Source organism: Nanorana parkeri, unplaced genomic scaffold (genome assembly GCF_000935625.1).
Source record: "Nanorana parkeri isolate BGI_ZX_2015 unplaced genomic scaffold, ASM93562v1 scaffold53, whole genome shotgun sequence".
Classification (NCBI taxonomy): domain Eukaryota; kingdom Metazoa; phylum Chordata; class Amphibia; order Anura; family Dicroglossidae; genus Nanorana; species Nanorana parkeri.
Genome location: NW_017306321.1, coordinates 1,386,717 through 1,405,936, shown reverse-complemented (window position 1 = coordinate 1,405,936; position 19,220 = coordinate 1,386,717). Strand labels below are relative to the sequence as shown.

At 42.5% G+C, this 19,220-nt stretch overlaps 1 protein-coding gene across 1 annotated transcript in view; it reads left to right on the top strand.

Moving 5' to 3' along the window:
- ATAD2B (ATPase family, AAA domain containing 2B) overlaps positions 1–19,220 on the top strand; it is a 121,450-nt gene that overhangs the window by 16,638 nt on the left and 85,592 nt on the right. The window contains exons 6-10 of the mRNA XM_018575355.1: positions 579–654; positions 6,206–6,307; positions 8,193–8,304; positions 9,954–10,069; positions 18,927–19,101. Of these exons, the coding sequence (XP_018430857.1) occupies positions 579–654; positions 6,206–6,307; positions 8,193–8,304; positions 9,954–10,069; positions 18,927–19,101 (581 nt within the window). The remainder of the gene's footprint in view (positions 1–578; positions 655–6,205; positions 6,308–8,192; positions 8,305–9,953; positions 10,070–18,926; positions 19,102–19,220) is intronic.

Below are 19,220 nucleotides of genomic sequence, written 5' to 3'. Positions count from 1 at the left end.
ACAGTCAAATTATCTCAAGACCTGAAGAAGTGTCACCATGGATGAGTTCTATTTGGATGAGTTAGCATTTCAAGCGTCTGTTACAGATTTTTTTTTGTTCTACCTTCATGATTTGGTACCCCGCTGTTTTTTAAAAAGATCTTTCCAAGCTTGTTCTTCACAGGATGTTCATTCTTTGCAGTCATTACATTAACACATGCAGGTGCCAACATCGTTCATATATTTAGACTCGTTCATCTTATGTCCATGGTTTCTTTTAGTAGCATTTTTTTAATTCTTGGCAGCATCTAATTAAGCAGCGAAGATTCTTTTATTCACCAGCCAGTAAGAAAAATTATTTTGGAGGGAAATAAATTGTTTAGATGCCAACCATCTGTTAAATGTTGTCATCTAGTTAATGTAGTTGAAACCTAAATGAATAAACACATATGAGGGCACAGCAGGTAATCCAATATACCTGTATATGGAAAAACAACTGTCGGGGTGTCAATTATGAATGTGATGTTGTGTAGGTTATTTTTTTTTTCTATTTTGTGTTGGTGTTTTTTATAATCCATTAACATGCTTTTTTTATTTAGAGCCAGCACATCAAAAAAAGCGACAAAGCACTTTGTTTGATACGCACAGATCTCCTGCAAGAAGAAGCCATATTCGGTACGTGCACAGTTTGCACGCCATTGTTGGTGATATCACTTTTATTCCATATCCAGAGTGCTGTATTGTTTTAAATACTTAGAGAAACCTTATATAGCCTTAAAAAGGATCTCCGAGGAGGAGGTTTACTGCCTATGGTGGTATACAGGCCTCAGTTTATTATCTTAAGGTGACAAACCATGGAAAGTCCAGACACAGCTCTGATGTCAACAGTGCACAGAGCGGACTTGCTGTTTTAAGGGCTGCATGCATGAATGGCTTTATAGTGACACTAAACTCAGGAGTTAAATCTTACAAATTCAGGTACCTCAACTATTCACAAAAATGTCTTATTTGTGTATCACTCGGCTGTAGATCCTCAAATCATCTCTGAATTGGTGCTTACACTGTCCTTCCTTTTTGAGGATGGCTACTTTTGTTCCCCATGGCCCCTGTGTGTGCTGTAAAGTAGTCACCGCTCCAAGCTCACTCCCGTTATGGACTACAATCTCACGTTTAGTTTACTCATTTGGTGAGTGATTTTCACTCATCCTCATAGTTCGAGCCGACGTGCGACAATGAAACTGCCACACATCGGCTCAATAGATCGGGAAGTGAGTGAACACATACCGTTGCTCGCTCACTTCTCGATCATGTCCCTGCAGAGAGCTGTGACTCACTCACGGCTCCCTGCAGGGATTCCCCCCTCCCCGATCCTCCAACGCTGACTGGCGGAACGGACAGGGGAGGGGGCGGGCACAGCTGGCTCTGCCTTCGGATATGTAGAGCCAGCTGTCACTCACACAGCTAGGTGGATTTTGACAGAAATGTCGGGATCCGTCCCGGCTGCGTCTCAGTATACCGCGAGGTGTATCTCGCGATATACTGAGGTTTGGTTCACGGGAGGACGCAAGTTTATGTCCTCCCGTGACCCTTAGGAGAACTATGGAGAAAAGCACTGACCCCATAGTTCTCCTTTAAGGTACTTGAATGTATTTTTAAGATTTAACTCCTGATTTTGGTGTTTAATCATTTTTTTAGCCCTTAGCTGGGCTAAGAAATCACACAGCTGTTGGTTCGCCTATGAAAGAGATCCTGTGAAGCTAAATCTGTAATCTGCCATTGCCAGTTTTGTTTTGAAAGCTCCTTGCTCCAGTTATGTCACCTGATCCCTCCTTTTGGAATTGACCTAAAATAAGCATATGGGATGGTAATGAACCTAGACAAACATGAGCAGTTAACCCTTGCACAGCAGGTTAGGTCCACTGCAAGCTTTAATCATTTTATTTTCCTTGAGATCTTCTTTAAAAATAGGGTAATTCCTTAAATGTCCATAGTCTGTGCATAGTAGTACTTTTAGTCTGAATCTGTTTCAGAACTGGCCAACTAAAGTGCACCCACGACTGTGCTCAAGCAGATGTTGCCTTTAGTGTAAGCTGCATGTCAAACAAGCCATAAATCCAGCGATAATGGCAAATAAAGTCCTGTCCCTGCCGGCTCCTGTCTCTAAAGTCTCCCTATTGGTCCAGTAATGTAAAGCGCATGCTTACCATCCAACAGGGAGGTTCAGAGTTCAGTCATTTGGAAGAACCACTTGACTTTTACTATTTTGTATATCTCCTTCCGCAGTTTTTCTGCATTCACCATATGCTCAGTTTGATTTGCCCAGGTTGGTGACAGGTCCACTTTAAAAAGTACAGTTAAGGGAAGTATGTTTTGGATGTTTACTAAAACGTGTTTTTTGATCGAGGTTTTGTGTGTTCGGGAAGCCATTTTTACTGGGCACTTGACGCTTTTATTACCACAGCACCTATTGTAATGCAGATTTGCTGCAGCGCAGAACAAAACCCTGGCAATTTTCTTAATTTCTCAGCATGGGTCTCCCTGAAGCCTTTAGTATTGAAAAGATTTGTCTAGACGGCTTAATTTTGCTTTTCTAAAGCTTGCCATTTCCTCCGTTTCTTTCCCATTCATAATATTTCTTTTTAGCCTAAATTATGGATTATTAAAGCACTGAAAGCCCCTCAGGCGTGAATAGAAGTTCTAGAAATTTGGGATTTGTGGTTTATTTACTTCTCTCTAAGCAAGATTACCAAAGAGTGTGCTCTAGATCTCTTCCATAATTCTCCAGAAGTAATTTTACGACTAAATAAAAAACAAAAATTTTGACTAATGTCTTTATTCAACCTCAAATACTATGTAACTATGTAAGATTACCAAAGAGTGTGCTCTAGATCTCTCCCATAATTCTCCAGAAGTAATTTTACGACCAAATAAAAAACAAAAATTGGAGGGAAAAGGTACCCACACGGTGTATTTTCACAATGAAACACTAGCAGCACATACATCACATTTGTCAAGTGTACGGCAGGTCCTCTTTACCCTTCTGGTTATTCACACAGCAGTCACACTGCCTTTGATCTCTAAAACTCGGGCGCGTGGCTCTGATTTTCAGCATTCAGTTTACAGGCTCTGATGTCACTGGGACCTCAGTCAGTTCGTTTTGGAAGCAGTTAGAATGTGTGATCTATAGTAGCCAAGTTACTGCTTCGTGTTAACCAGTTGACATCCGCGGTGTTAAACCCCCTTCCTCGCTGATCGCCTATATGTGAAACACCCGGTACCGGGTGTTCACATTGGACGGGTCTTTTCTGCCCGTGCGTGCCCGCGTGCGCGAGCAGAAAAAAAATGCCGTCTGGCGACGGCAACCCGCCAATGCAGCAGTGCCGTCCGTCCGTTTTTCTACTATGGGCGGACGGCAAGAGGTTAACAATACCCAGAAAACATAGGAAGCCATGATCCAGGGTAAAAGGAGGAAACGCAAACAAAAAGCATAAACAACACTTCCACTACAGACAGCGTGTTTGTTAGATTCGGGCCGGGCTCACACCTAGGTGTTCATGAGCAGTTGGAAAAGAGCTTTTAAAGGCCCAACACAAGAAATCCCATGATTTTCAATGGCCCCTGTTCACACCTGAGTAGATAAATGCCCGATAAGACATGAGCTGCTTTGGGCAGTTAAAAGCGTGTACTTTTGCCCCATAGACCTCAATGGAAACGCCCAAAACCGTGCGGCAGAAGCATGTTGCACATTTTCGAGCGTGTTTAAGCGCACGTTCGTCCGTTGCTGCAGTGTTTCATAAGCTGCCAGTCAAAAGGCGCATCTTCATGTGAACACGGACAATCACGCATCAAAATGTGCAAATAATCGCATGTTTAACACGCACGTACGAATGTGCAAACACTACCGCCTAGGTGTGGACCTGACCTTAAGCTGGCCATACACCTGTCAATGTATTTGTTGAACCCGCGGGGCTGAACGGAACAAATTGACCCGATTCCTCCATTAACCCAAACAGCGTGCCGATCGAGGAATCACCGCTGTTTGCATTGTATTTTGACCGGTGCCCCTGGCACCTGTCAGAATACCCGATCGGAGCGAGCAGCTCATTGGCTGCTGACTCTGATCATACAAAGATTTTCCAGCCGGCTCCTTTGATCAGCTGATTGAGGAATGTCGGCTGAAAGGGAGCAGACAGTCCCATACACTGGCCGAATTTTGGCCAGTACACTAAAAACCAGCTGAAATTCGGCCAGTGTGTCGGCTCCTTTAAGCTCAACACAAACGTAACAATATGATTGTTTAATCTCTAGAACTACCAAATACTATGTAGTGCAAGGGTCTGCCTGAGTTGGACACATATTGGTTAGATTAAATAGATGCTCATATTATATAACGTGTTTCCCCGAAAATAAGACACTGTCTTATATTTTTTTTTGCCCCACAAAAACCCCTAGGTCTTATTTTCAGGGGATGTCTTATTTTTTTTGGTGCAGGTGCACAGTGCTGCGTCTGTGGATCAGTGTAAAAGCAGCCCAATACGGTAATCACTTCAGAATGTCAGAATGTCCCCTGTCTTTTATTTACTGACCTTAATGGTATGTTAAGAATGAGAATAATACTGTTGCTGTTATTTTCCTGCTGATCAGTATTGGTAAAGCAGATTCCGTTCTTTCACAGGAGGAGTGCATCTGGTATCACTCCGCCTGTCACAGTAACCGGCGCTATAGACCAAGTAGCGGCTAATGCGGCTCTGCTGCCGCAGCCTTGCTTTCTGCAGCTTCCTTTGCCATCAGGGACAGCGCTACCAGTGGTGCAGCAGTGGGGACATCAGACAGTGGACAGCGTGGTATAGTACATGCTACCTGAGGACTACAAATCCCAGCAATACATTGTACACTGTATGTATAATGTATTGCTGGGATTTGTTGTATTCCTATATAGCTGGTAGTATTCTGCATTGCGCTGTATAGAGGTCTACAAATCCCAGCAATAATACATTATACAGCGCAATGCAGAATACCATCAGCTATAGAAGAGTACAACAAATCCCAGCAATACATTATACAGTGGTGCAATGCTGAATACCACTAGCTATAGAGGACTACAAAACCCAGCAATAGTACATTATACAGTGCAATGCAGAATACCGCCAGCATTATAGCTGGCGGTATTCTGCATTGTGCTGCATAATGTACTATTGCTGGGTTTTGTAGTCCTCTATAGCTGGTGCCATTCTCTATTCATTGCTCTATAATTTTACACTTTTAATTTCAATATATTGCACACCACACTTTTTTTTTTTTTTACTTCCACCGCTCCAAGCTTGCTCCTGTGATGAACTGCAATCTCCATACAAACTAGTAGTCCCATCACTGGAGCCATTTTTTACATTTTTTTTATTTTTATCCGATTAACCGATCGAACTTAATAATCGGCTAACTAATCGATTTTGAAAATCGTTAGCTGCAGCTCTACCACCAAACTAGGTCTTATTTATTTTCAGTGTAGGTCTTATATTACAGGAATCTTGAAAAAGTGCTAGGTCTCACTTTCGGGGTAGGTCTTATTTTCTGGCAAACGCGGTAGTTTGGGTACATTTACCCTGGGTTCACACCTAGGCGTATTACGTATGCACGTCTGTCGCGCGACCGTCACGCGTTTTTTTAACCGCGATTCGCTACTTGGCTGTATCCCAATGGAAAACGCCCTCCAAAACAGCCCAAAGAAGTACATGTACTTGTTTGGGCGTCAGCCGTTTTGTAGGGCGTTCAGACGGGCGGAAATACGGAAAGGTGTGAACCATACCCATAGAAAACAATGGGATTTTCATGTTTGTGCGTTTTTGTAGAGCGTTCATAGAGCGTTGAACGCCCGACCAAAACGGAAAGGTGTGAACGGGGCCTTAAAGTTAATTGTACAAAGATTGCACCGTCAGATTGTAACTTGTATGGTGATGCTTAGACCTATCACACTTGAGATCCTTGGCCTATGTATAGAACAACATTGTGACTGTATAATCTCCTTTTAGTTCCAGCAACAACTTTATTAGCTAGTTTAGGTAGATCCTTCATATTACACAATTTTGGTAAATCATCAGTAAAGAGTGGAAGGTCATATTCTAACATTACTGGTAAGGTTTTCTTCTACCAGTAGGCCTCCTTTACTCGCTGTCTATCTGTCTGTTTTGTTTCAATGTATATGCTCAGAGACATTTCTTTTTTCTGGCAGAAGGAAGAAGCATGCAATTCACAGCAGTGACACCACTTCCTCCTCAGATGAAGAACGGTTTGAGAGGAGAAAGTCCAAGAGCATGACCAAAGCCAGGAACCGGTAATTGCACTATGCGTGTCATAAGTAATACTGGGGAACCAGCATCGGATCAATTTGGTTTTCTTTTTCCGGTTTCCCTTTGCTTTGTACTAATGGCTTATTTTTCCCTAAAGTTACCTACAACCCCAGTTCCAAAAAAAAGTTGGGACGCTGTGTGAAATCTACATAAAAACACAGTGCAGTGATTTTCAAATCTCATATCTCATGGTAATAAAACCTGACAGAGGTTCTAACATTTATGCTATTCTAAACTTAAAAAAGAGCAATTACACTTAAAGCAGCACTAAACTCAGGAGTTAAATCTTAAAAATGCATTCGAGTACCTTAATTATTAACAACAATGTATCTTATTTGTGTATCACTCGGCTGTAGATCCTCCAATCATCTCTCCTCTCCAAGCTCGCTCCCATGATGGACTACAATCTCACGTTTAGTTTACTGATTTGAATTGCGATTGTAGTCCATCACAGGAGCGAGCTTGGAGCGGTGACTACTTTACAACACACACAGGGACCATGGAGAACAAATGTAGCCCCCCTCCAGAAGGAAGGACAGTCTCGGCACCAATTCTGAGATGATTTGAGGATCTACAGCCGAGTGATACACAAATAAGATACATTTATTTATGTTAATAGTGGAGATAAGGTACTTGAATGCATTTTTAAGATTGAACTCCTGAGATTAGGGTCACTTTAAGGCACGACACAACCAATTACCTAAGATACATTTATTTATGTTAATAGTTGGGGTACTTGAATGCATTTGTGTCATTTAAACAGTTAACCCTACATTTGAAATATTTGCACATATTAAAATGTCCATTTTAGGCCTGAAGGTTACGTAAAACCACCTAAATATTGAATCTTCTCTGAAAGCAGAGAACTTGGAGAATAAAATGGCATTTTTTATGTCGCACAATAATTGCACGTCTGTTCATAAAATTGATATTATCAGTATACACTCTAAGTTTAATGCGCACGTACACAATATAACCATTTTTTGGGTAAAATTTAAAAGATGATTGTCATGTAAATGGATACCAAATATATGTAGTAAAGCCTTAGAACAACGTGCACCTGTGAAATGGGTGTAAAACTAGAATTTGTCCCTAGGCAACGTTTTCTCAAGTCTTAACTGTTCATCAGTTAACAGTAAATGATGGCTGTGGAGTTTCATGCTCACACTGAAGGGAGCACAGCGATACCCAATATATTTGGCACAATCATCAGTTTCAAAAATATGTTGTGCGTTTGTCCTTTTGTTTTTTATTAAACGTAACAATTTTTCAATTTCTTTTTTTAAAATTAGGCCCCCATAGTGCGGTATGACAGCTTCTCTTTAAGGAGACAAGAGGGGGTCTATTGGACCCCAAACATCACCCCTGCATTATTTTAAGGCTGATTGAGCACAGACTGATCGGATTCTTCTCCGGCTTGAGAGACTGGAGATCGACAGCTGTGATCCCGGAAGTGCTCAGAGCTGAGCAATTCTGGGTTCATTCTTCACATGGGAGAGCGCTCCTTGCCTGCCTCTCTCTCAATCCCAACACCCACCATGTAGGTCTTAGGCACCCAGGGGGATATCTAAGCCGCCGCACCACTTGTACAGGAAAACTGTTAGCTTGCGCTAAAACAAACCCAGACTGCTCTAGTCTCTTTACATGTCTGTGTTACCCCCAACCTGATTCTCACGTCTGCGGCAGGGAAAAAGTTAACGTTTTTCCAGAAGCTTGGCACTTACCCATAAAGTGTAAGTCTTCCTGTAAGGAAAGCCAGGTTTTACCATTGACTTGCTTTACACGTTCAGTAAATCTGTTCTAAGCACAGTGACACGGTGTGCTGGACTTGTTTTTCTGATTTAATTTTTTTTATGTTTTATATGTTAGGTGTCTCCCCATGAATCTTACAGCTGTGGATCTCGCTGGTGGTATCGTGCGAGAAAGGGTTAAAGTTGGTGCCAGCCTGGCTGATGTGGATCCAATGAACTTGGATCGATCGGTGAGTATTGCACTGAAAAGACTATGGAGCGAACTTAAAGGTTAACAGAGTTGTTCGCTCTTTGAACATCTGAGTTTTAGTCACACCACCTTATGGCCACTAGATGGAGCTGAGGAGCATAAGAAATTCCTATGCTCCTCAGCTCCATCTGGTGGCCATAAGGTGGTGTGACTAAAACTCAGACGTTTGCAGAATGAACAGCTCTGCGAATGCTTGAAAAATCACCACATTGTATTTAAAGATTGTGTTTTATCTGTGATAGATGTATTCTGATTTTTAAATTATAAATATTTAGAGCAGCTCCAGGCACCAAGTAAAAGCAATAGGTGATCTGCTTCTGATATCCTGGAAACATTGCATATTGTAAGTGGCCATTGCTGAACTCTCCTGAAAATGCAGGTTGCTTGGATGTCTTTGGCTTTAGTACTTTAAGCCACTGACTTGAAACAAGCATGCAGATGAGTAATGCCAGTATGAGGTCAGAACTCACGCCATACTTGTTTTAAGGCAATTACATTGCATGTAGGGAAGCAACTGGATCACAACTGCAGTCGGTGAGGTAGCAGTTTCAGATGAGGAGGCAGCCTGCAAGCCTTCTCTTTGTAGGTTTCCTTGAATTAAAAAATCCTGCAAAATTTGCCTATGCCTGGGCAGGGAATGCTGCCAACCCAACTTTGTCTATGCAGTGTGGAAGGCTGTTGGGAAATTCGTGTGTCATTACAGAAGGCAATTCTTGGCCTCCCTTATGTCAGTTGAAATGTTTAGGCACAGCCTGGCAGTGTTGGGTCTGGGTGTATTGGGGAATATGCAGTGTGGATCCAAGTTCTGGACTTTGAAGGGGGTAAGGGCTAGGTGGTGAACTAAGGGTATCAGCAAATTACGTTTTGCTTGATGTTGCAGCATTTCCTCCTTCTGTGAACTGAAGAATAATTGGGTGGGATTCATCAAAGTGCTGAAAAAATGCTGGGGGTCCTCCATCCAGGAATGAGGCAAGGTCTGTCTGACTTGCAGCATCTAATGCACACTGTGAGAAGCTCACAACGTGCAGTGAGATCAGAATAAGCAATTTCAGTCCAGCAGAGGAACTTGTACAACTGTGCAAGATGGAAGGTATTGCTTGATTTCAGCTTTAAGGTTTAGACTACGTTACCTGATTTCACCAATAGGTGGTGCTGGAGGAGGAACCTAATTGCAGCCTTCTATCTTAAGGCAATGGGATTTGGGGGGGGGGGCGACTTTATGATTGAATTTTTTTTAAGAAAAGAGCGCACACCAGCTTCACCTTAAAGGTGCCTCATACAATAATAATCAGCCCACTCACTCTCTATAATACATTTTCTCCAGCAAAGATATCTGAACAGAAGTCTTCAACAGTTAGGCCATATACATCTCTTTAATCGTCATACTCTGAATGTAGCAGCTTACCATGAAAAGTCCTCCAAAAATAACATGATGGTAATGCTTTAAATAAGACAGGCTCTATTTAGTATACTGCTATGTTTTGAATATGTAAAGAGATTAGAGCGCGGTATTGCTGAGTTTGTGCTGTTGAAGACCTCTGTGCAGTTGCACTTTAATTTTTGTAACGCATGTTGTACATGTAATTAAATGTTTTGGTTTCTGCTTTTTTTTTTTTTTTTTTCTTTTAGATTCGGTTTGATAGTGTCGGAGGACTGAGCCAGCACATTTATGCATTGAAAGAAATGGTGGTTTTTCCACTCTTGTATCCAGAGATCTTTGAGAAGTTCAAAATCCAGCCACCCAGGTCAGTGGGGATCTTGGGTCATACGATGAGTGTACACACACGTACATACACACACGTACATACACACACTTTTTTTTTTTTTTCCTGATTTGCATACAGTGTGGAAGGATTGGATCTCATCTCTGTTGGGGTTGTACTGCTATCTGGGGCTCCATTAGAGATATTTCTCCTCACTTCCTGTCCTGGAGATAGTGATTTTTACCAGACAAGAAGTGAGGGAAAATCTCCAGCTGCAACACTTGCAAAGGTAAAACTTATGTTTTAAGGGAAAACTTGAACCTCCATATTGCTGTGTATGTGCCAGTTATGGATTTTCCCTCAATTCAGCAGAGAGTATTGAATCCTTAAAAAAAATCAATTCGATACCTTCCTCAGAGACCGTAACATTCAGGGGTACAGGTACTCTTAAAACCTAGGACCGTACACACGTACACACGTACACACGTACACACGTACACACGTACACACGTACACACGTACACACGTACACACGTACACACGTACACATGTTGAACTTGATGGACCTGTGTCTTTATTCAAGCTCAAATACTATGCAACTATGTAAGATGTCACCAATCACATGCGCGTATTATCTACTTACCTTTGTGGTGACCCGTCTGTTGAAAAGCTGCCGCATCTCGGATCCCCAGCTACAGCACATAGTTCAAAGTCTCATGAGCTGAATACATGCTTCCCCTGCTGACCGTTGTGGTTCCTTCCACTGGGATGTTAGTCTTTTAATGACATATGAGCCAGCCTGAGTACCCACAGTCCCCAGGGGATTGGCAAGTATTTTACACGCTAAGAAATGTAGAGTACGTGCAGTGGCTGGGAGAAGCACTGGCTTTTCAATGCACGGGCTGTCGCAAAGTTAGGTATATATCGCTTCTTGGACATGTGACCTCTTCGTTAAGTGACCCTGTAGGAGAGTCACTGTAATAAAGTTCTTCTGAAGATACGTTTTTCCTATACAGATGTTCCTCACTTACCGACTTACCTGTTTTGCGAGCACTCGCACTTACGACGGACCGCCGACGGACCGCCGATCGACCTCGTGCGTCAGCGCGACGGGTCGCCGGCGGAAGTGACATCCCCCGATCTTCACTGCAGGTCTCGGTAAGTATTTCCATTGCCGGATGTACAGTACACTGTTCGGTACTGTACATCGGCAACGCTATACAGTACTGTCCTAATGCAGTACAGTACTGTATAGAGTTCCTCACTTAACGACCAATCCGTTTAACGACCTGGTCGTAGGAACGGAGCTCGGTCGTTAAGTGAGGAATACCTGTATCATCCATTAAGGGACACAGCTAGATAATTAGGCAAACTAGGGTTATATTGCCGCCTACAGGAGAAATGGACACTAGGCACATAGTCCTGTCCCTCTGGAGGCCAGAACTCCTATCATCACCTCAGTTTTGCTCGGTGTTCTTGGTAGAGTGGATATGTTTTCTTTTCCTATATGGCCATTCTGTTTACAAAGATTTGTGTTTGGATATGAACACGCTTCTGTAGAGGGTGCTGTTAGCTCACAGGAAGGAATAACTTATTTTTTTGACTGGACATACACTTTAAGGACTCGCATCTCATGGGCGTGGTCTTTGGCCGTCTCAAATTGGGTGCTAAAGGATTTTGCCCTATCACTGCCTGACAGGGTCTCTTTAAACCCAGTCTTAGGCATAGGAGCCAATGATAATTGTCATCTTTTTGATCACCAACAACCTTTTATAATTATTCTATTTAACTTTTGTAAGTTTATTAGCTACTTTTACAGCCCCTGTTATTCAGATCACAGGCTTGATCTTTCTTTTAGTCCTGCTTAGCACCTTCGTCCTTAGTTTAACGTTTGAAGATGATTAAAAAAGAAAATTTACTATTTGCAAACTTTTTTTGTATTGCTGTTCTACCGCACGCACGCAGGCGCACACACACCACATACACACACCACACACTTCAATACACGTATTAAATATACACGTATGGTACCATCGGGTGCAAAAATAATTGTACTGGCCGATCAGCACAAAGCTGGTCTGTAGAAATTATTTGGGGCTATAATTGTTAGCAACTGCTAGTCCTAAAGTGATGAAGGCTCTTATTCTCCTCGTGATTACTCTGCGGACTGTTATGGATTAAACCTAAGTATGGGAAAGCTGTTTAAGGAGAGGGCCGCTCCTGGCATTAACAGGGGTCTTTGCTGCTCAGTCACACCAGATACACACTGAGTAAATATTGGGGGTTATTTCTGAAGAAAGAAAAAAAAGTACCCCCTTGAATTGTATTGTAATGTCTTCCTTACATTGTGAAGCGCTGCGCAAACTGTTGGTGGTATATAACCCCCGCATAATAATAATAGAAAGCACTGATCCCTCGAACAATCAGCCAAAATGAAATGGGAACAAGACATTGTCCATATCGGCTAATCAAATTTCATCTTGCTTCACAGTTTGGGAAAAAAAGTACAAAAGGTTTGTGATTCAGGTCCCTCTTTTTTTTCTGTGTAACATTTTGGGTATCAATACTATTTATTATTGATTTTTTATTAGCGCTGACAATTTACGCAGCTCTTCACATTCATATCGGGGACATTACTAGTGTTTATTTTTTAGTAATTAGAAGACTGAAATCTGTAGTAGCGATCTGCAAGGTAATTGGTTGTGTCGTGCCTTAAAGTGACCCTAATCTCAGGAGTTCAATCTTAAAAATACATTCAAGTACCTTAACTATTTACAACAATGTATCTTATTTGTGTATCACTTGGCTGTAGATCCTCCAATCATCTCTGAATTGGTGCTGACACTGTCCTTCCTTCTGGAGGGTGGCTACTTTTGTTCCCCATGGTCCCTGTGTGTTGTAAAGTAGTCACCACTCCAAGCTCACTCCTGTGATGGACTACAATCTCATGTTTTTAATTTACTATTTGTATAGAGGATCTACAGCCGAGTGATACACAAATAAGATACATTTCTGTTAATGATTAAAGTATAATTAAACCCTCCGGTGTTTTTGCATATATGTATGGCTAGCAAGCAGTATATATATGCAGAAAGTGTAAAAAATAAAAAAAAACTCGCTTTAAAAGAGGTTAATACCTGTGTCTTCCCCGCGTGCTCCCGTCCGAAAAATGTGAAAATTCTCGGGCGGGCGCAAAGCATCTTGGGGCGGGCGCATGCGCAGTTCACATTTTCGGCCAGGTGACAAGGAGAGACACGAGATAAGTCTATAGACACGTGCATGCAGACACTGTGGGACAGGAAGTGCCAGAAAAGACAGGAGTCGGCGCTGAATCGGACACCTGCAGCAGCGCTGGAGGGATAGATGAAAAGGACAGTAAAGAAGAAGATCATTGGATTAAGAGACATCATTTAAGGTAAGTGCTTTAATTAACATTGGGTGAGGGAAAAAAATATTTGACAAAATATTTTAATGTCACTTTAAGGAACTTGAATGTATTAAGATTTAACTCCTGAGTTTAGTGTCACTTTTAAATAGCTTCTAGAGGTTTATATTGATTCCTTTAACTGACTTAAAGTCAACCTTCCTCAAGGATAATCTAAGGTGTGTCAGGGTGTCTGGCTTTGGGAAAAGGTTTATTTTTGAGATTTACAAATAAAACATTTAGTACAGGGAGCACCTCTGATATAAGATCCCCAGAGCTCTATAGAGTTCTTTTTTTTTTGTGAAGAGTCTGTTTGCTTTCAGGCATTCTTTCTCATTTAAAATGGCATAGAGGGATGGGTGGAAGCCGAATCACTTGAATGAGTACAGCGGCCGCATCTGAATCATTGTGCTGCAGGAATCTCTAGGATCTTGCCACTGGAATGCCAGATTGGTGTCTCTGTGTCTCTGTGTCTCTGTGTCTCTGCTTCATGTCCCTTGGGCCCTGTCACCAGGACCACAATTGTTGACACCTGTCATGGAAGAAATAAAATTGTACTATTGCCAGACTTTTGAAAAAATATCTCTGCAACATCAAACGCACTAATTAACATTTAAAAAAAAGTAATTTTTATTAGTCACAATTTTAGAAGAATGTAGAGTAGCCATTAGAGAGGGAGCGCTCTGTGGCTCAGTGCAATTACTCTAAGCTATCAGCCGCATAGGGGGTGCGTTGTTTTAAGTTATTTGGTCAACTCATAGACTTGCGTTGTGAGAAGAAGCAGTAAATTGCATCCTCTATATAGCACTCCACTCCAGCGCTCGTATGCGTGTATACGACCAAATATTCATGTATCGTTGTACATAATACAATGGACAAAATAATGCTTTTTGATACAATTATTTACTTCAAGGTGATATTTTCACATGTTCACCCGTAAAAAAACGCTGAGAAGACTAGGTGTTCCGTGTAACGTTTAAGGCTCCTTGGCTCTGTAGCCATTCCTTAAAGTGACCCTGTCACTACAGGGTTATTTGGCAAGAGATCACCTATAAAAGAAGTGTTTATATACTTAGGTTTCCCATGGCTGTGTACTAAAAAGCTGCGCATCTCTGCTCCCCAGCGGCTCAGCGTATTTGGCCAGCAGGTGAGATTAATACTTGCTCCCTATGCTGGCTCCTGTGGTTCCTCCCACTAGTGTGTATGTGTCTTGTGATTTAGGAGTGGGTGGGAGGTACCACAGCAGTTGGGGGGTAAGAAAGTATTCTACACATCTGGAATGAACAATACCTGCTGCAGCGCAGAGAAGAGGCAGCAGTTCAACATGCCGGCTGCTGCAAAAATACGTATGTCACTTGTAAAAAGTTTCTCTTGGCTAAGAGTGACCCTGTGGCAGAGTCCCTTTAATGGGAGAGTCCCTTTAATGGGAGAGTCCCTTTAATGGGAGAGTCCCTTTAATGGGAGAGTCCCTTTAATGGGAGAGTCCCTTTAATGGGAGAGTCCCTTTAATGGGAGAGTCCCTTTAATGGTCCTTCTGAACATAGTTTTTTCCTATACAGCCATTCTATTTAGAGAGAATAGTGTTGCGTATGATTAAAGTGTTCTGTAGAGGGTGCTGTTAGCTCGCAGAAAGCAACGGTGTTCCTCTAGTAACATTTTTGTAGACTGGTATAAATACAGGCTTATTTTGGTGTCACACAGTTATAATAGGAGGTTTATTCAAACATTCATAATGCCCCCATTGGGAGAGGGGTTAAATCTCCTGGCAGCAGCTGCTGCGTTTTGCCAAGATGTGATCAGCCGGGGAGAGAGGACGTGTGACAGCTCAGTCATTTCTCCACATTGCACGGATTAGCTGCTTGCATAACAGATGGCTGATTATAAAGCCCTTCTCTCAGTAAGGATCTACGTGGAAACCCACCTCTCAATATATGACGGCATTTGTACGTAGTTCAGCGGGACCTTCAGCCTTCAGGTCTTCTCAAACTTGTCTATTGCTTTTGAATATAGGGTGGTTGATTCCATATCAAAATATAGTTTGCTGTATTCATGCTAGCCCGAGTTTGCTTGCTTTTCATTCTGACTTGATTGACACTCGTACATTACCCTAATGCATGGGTATATGTGCATTGTGCCGCACTGCTATTTATTTTGAACGCTCGTGGTGCTGCTTCGGAAAAATAGTCAGGTGCCTTTTTATTGTTTGCTGAAGTACATTGACAGCACATTGAAATTGAAGGGGCTCTTGTAAGGCAGCATGCATCAAGGCACAGAAAAGTTAGAATTAAAGGAGCTGTAAAGTCCCAGCATATCGTCTCCCGTCAAAACATCAGCATTGTAATAGGAATACATAGTAGAGCTGTCTCTGATAATACAATCAAAGCTTACTAGAAAAAAAACCTTTTATGTAGTTAGTGTTGCCTTCTGTCTGCCCATCACTTTCAGCAATTTTCTGGATTCTAGGGCTGCAACAAATAATACATTTGATAATCGATTATGAATCCTTGACAACCATTCTCATCGATTAGTTGAATCCCCCGCCGCCACTCTGCTCTTCCATTCTACTTGCTGGGAGCCGCTGCAGTCTGTGCCCCAGGCCCCTCTTCTCCCGGTGGTAGAAAGCCTGCGTCAAGTCTCCCATCCAGCGGCTGGGAGCAATATCCAGCTTTCTATTGGCTATTTTAAAGTGCAATAGTCAATAGCAGGCTATTGCACCCGCTCATTGCCTGATGTCAATCAGCAGTGGAGGGAACTAGAGGATGCATTTCTGGTCCACCTCTGCTGATTGACTGCAGGCAGTGGGCGGGTGCAATAGCCGGAGTTGAAATAGCCAATAGCAGGCTGGCTATTGCTCCCAGCCACTGCCTGCTCTGTTGAAATTCAGCTGCCTCAGGAGACAGTTTATTCCCCCTAATGTTACCTTAAAGTGCAACTCCAGTCAACTCCAATATGCTATCGCATAGGGTGCTTGTGAGCCCCCCTATGTGATAGCAATGAAGTAAAAAAAGTTAAGTCCCCCAACCCTGCGAAAGTGCACATACTAACCGAAACACAAGTCGGTTGCGTTACACATGTCCTGTATCGCCGTGTGTGCCAGAGTGAGAGCAATCATTCTCATGCCAATTTTCATGGATAACTCTAAACTGAAGACTATATTTTTACTTAACTTCATTACCGTTCCATAGAGGGCTTTTGAGCCCCCCATGTGATAGCAGTGAAGTTAAGTAAAAAAAAAAAAAAAAATAATAAAAAAATTCCCCCAAAAATATTAAAGTCCTTTGCCCCCATGAACGCGCACATACTAATGGAAAGTCGGGTGCACCTACATACAAAAATGACAATTGTGCTACACATGTCCTGGCTCCTAACTTTGTTAGCTGGCTCCTAGATTCAAAGCAAATTTGTGGAGCCCCGATGTATATAATTTATTCCTCTCCTAGCTTGACAGGTGTATGGGAATACCTGCAGCCAGGAATCCTGTACACAGCAGTAACAGGCTGATATCAGTGTCTGACCCTGAACGCAGGCATTGTATCAAGGGCCAGTCATCTGTCCCTAGCTGCAGGTTTAACTAAAAGGTTGTGCAGCAAGGTGGAAGGGTCACATGTACACGTTAAGTGCAAGGGCTGCTTTAATACATAAAGCTGAACTCTGGGATAACCAAATATTGCCTTAAATACAAGAGGCGTTTGTATTCCTCCTGGAATCTTGGTGAGCTTTGTGTATTCCAGATTTGTGCAGTGATCCAGTGTGAAACACGGAGCTTCCTGTTATAAAGACCGGTCACTGCTGCTCTCTCCTAGTGCAGGTTTACTTGTCTTGTCTCCACCCCCTTCTGTAATAAAGACCAGTCCCTGCTGTGCGCTCTCCTTGTGCAAGGTGACTGGTCTTGCCCCTCCTGTAGTTTTCAGGAGGCAGTCTGTAGTGGGTGGGGCCTGCTGGGTCCCTCCCACAGCTCTTCTCTCTGCATAAACAGCATAGAGATAATGTCATTGCTACTTTTACAAGATAATATTGTACACACAGTGAAAATTGTGCTTTGTGGCTATTGAGCAATATATTTAAAAGTTTTGTGGCCGGAGTTCAGCTTTGACCTGATTTATTAAAATCTATTCCTAACACTTAAAACTAAACCCCCTAATCTCTGATCCCCAACATAACTCATAAGACTAAACTAAGCTTGTGGTCGGTATATTCACCTGATTATGCGTCAAGAGCAACTGTGCCAAATCCTCGCAGCTCTGTGCCAATTATTGTCCATACCGAGAACTACCGTTCCAGAATTGCCTGCATTGTGCCGCTTCCCTTGCCATCCGCTGCGGCCTTTTTGAGAACCATGAAGAGCCTCTCCGTAGAGCTCCGCTGTAGAGGTTCTCAAGGCTTGGTTAGTGCCGTCCTTGAAACAAAAAGCCTTGTATTTTGTGCGAATCAGTTTTTGTTTCCCTGCCACCACTCCAACGACTCGCTGCACAGCCACCGACATTGCATCATTCGCCGTTTCCATTAGACGCAGCGCTCGCCGAGCCGGCCGCTAAGCCTGTTTACCATGTTTTGTGTAGTGCTGCGTGTTCCTGGACGGAACAAAAGTTTGTGTTCTCTTTTTTTTTTGTCACAGATCACTGATGCATTTCTGGGCTTGTCCTCTCTGGCTGCTTTTCAGAATTTCAAAATGCGCAATGTTTTTTTTCCCCTTCCTCAAGTCATAAAATATGTATGAAAAACTGTTCAGTGTATAAAGTCAAGGGCAGATGTAGCAAATGGTAAGGACATCTTTTTATTCGTGTTACGCAAATATTAACAGAAGTATTATTTAATTCTATTTCATCTCTGGGAGAGCTGGGTTGCCATTGAGGGAACTGCATGACCCAGCTTGCCCTATTAAGAGGAGGGTGTAGATCTGTAGTATTGGCTTACTGCCCGGATTGCTGTTGCAGGCTCGTGAGTGGCGCTACCTGCGGCTGAGTGGCCAGCTACTTGGATAGCATTGAAGCCAAAGCATTAGCCTGGCAGCCAGGAAACTAACATTTCCAAAAGGAGGGTAGGTATTGGCAGCTCCCATTACTATCAGCGTATTCTCTGGCAGTGTGATGTGCCTACTTCCCCCCTCTGCTGGGCTACAGAAAACCCTTCACATGTGTTATGGAGATTGGGAGAGGCAATGGTGTTCTGTAGTCTTGTAGTCCAGCAAGGTGGGTCGTGCTCACAACATTGCTTGGGATTTCATTGCAGCAGAAGCACTGCATTGCTGAAACAGGAAGTTAGGGACTCGCTGTATTTCTGGAGATCAAAAGGTATTTTTCTGTATTTATGTTTTTTGTGGAACATGGGAAGAAGTACATGTAATTTTAAGGTTGCCTATATATTTATTTTTCTTGTTTGCACACATTCTTTAAAGCTTACTAAACATTATGGTTTTCCTTTGTCCCATGAAGACATGGTTTGCCTTCTAATATTTGATGTTCTTTTTCTCTACAGGGGATGTTTATTTTACGGTTCTCCTGGAACGGGGAAAACCTTGGTGGCACGAGCTCTGGCCAATGAATGCAGCCAGGGTGACCGGAAGGTTTCTTTCTTCATGCGCAAAGGAGCCGACTGCCTCAGCAAGTGGGTTGGAGAGTCAGAGCGTCAACTGCGACTTCTGTTTGATCAAGTAAATGGTTTTTATTTTTAAACTTTATTCTGGTGAATGCCGATTATTGCAGTGCAAATATTTCATTGCCTCAGAGGTCAGGCTTCAACAACTGTATACAATCCTGTAAGACATTTACC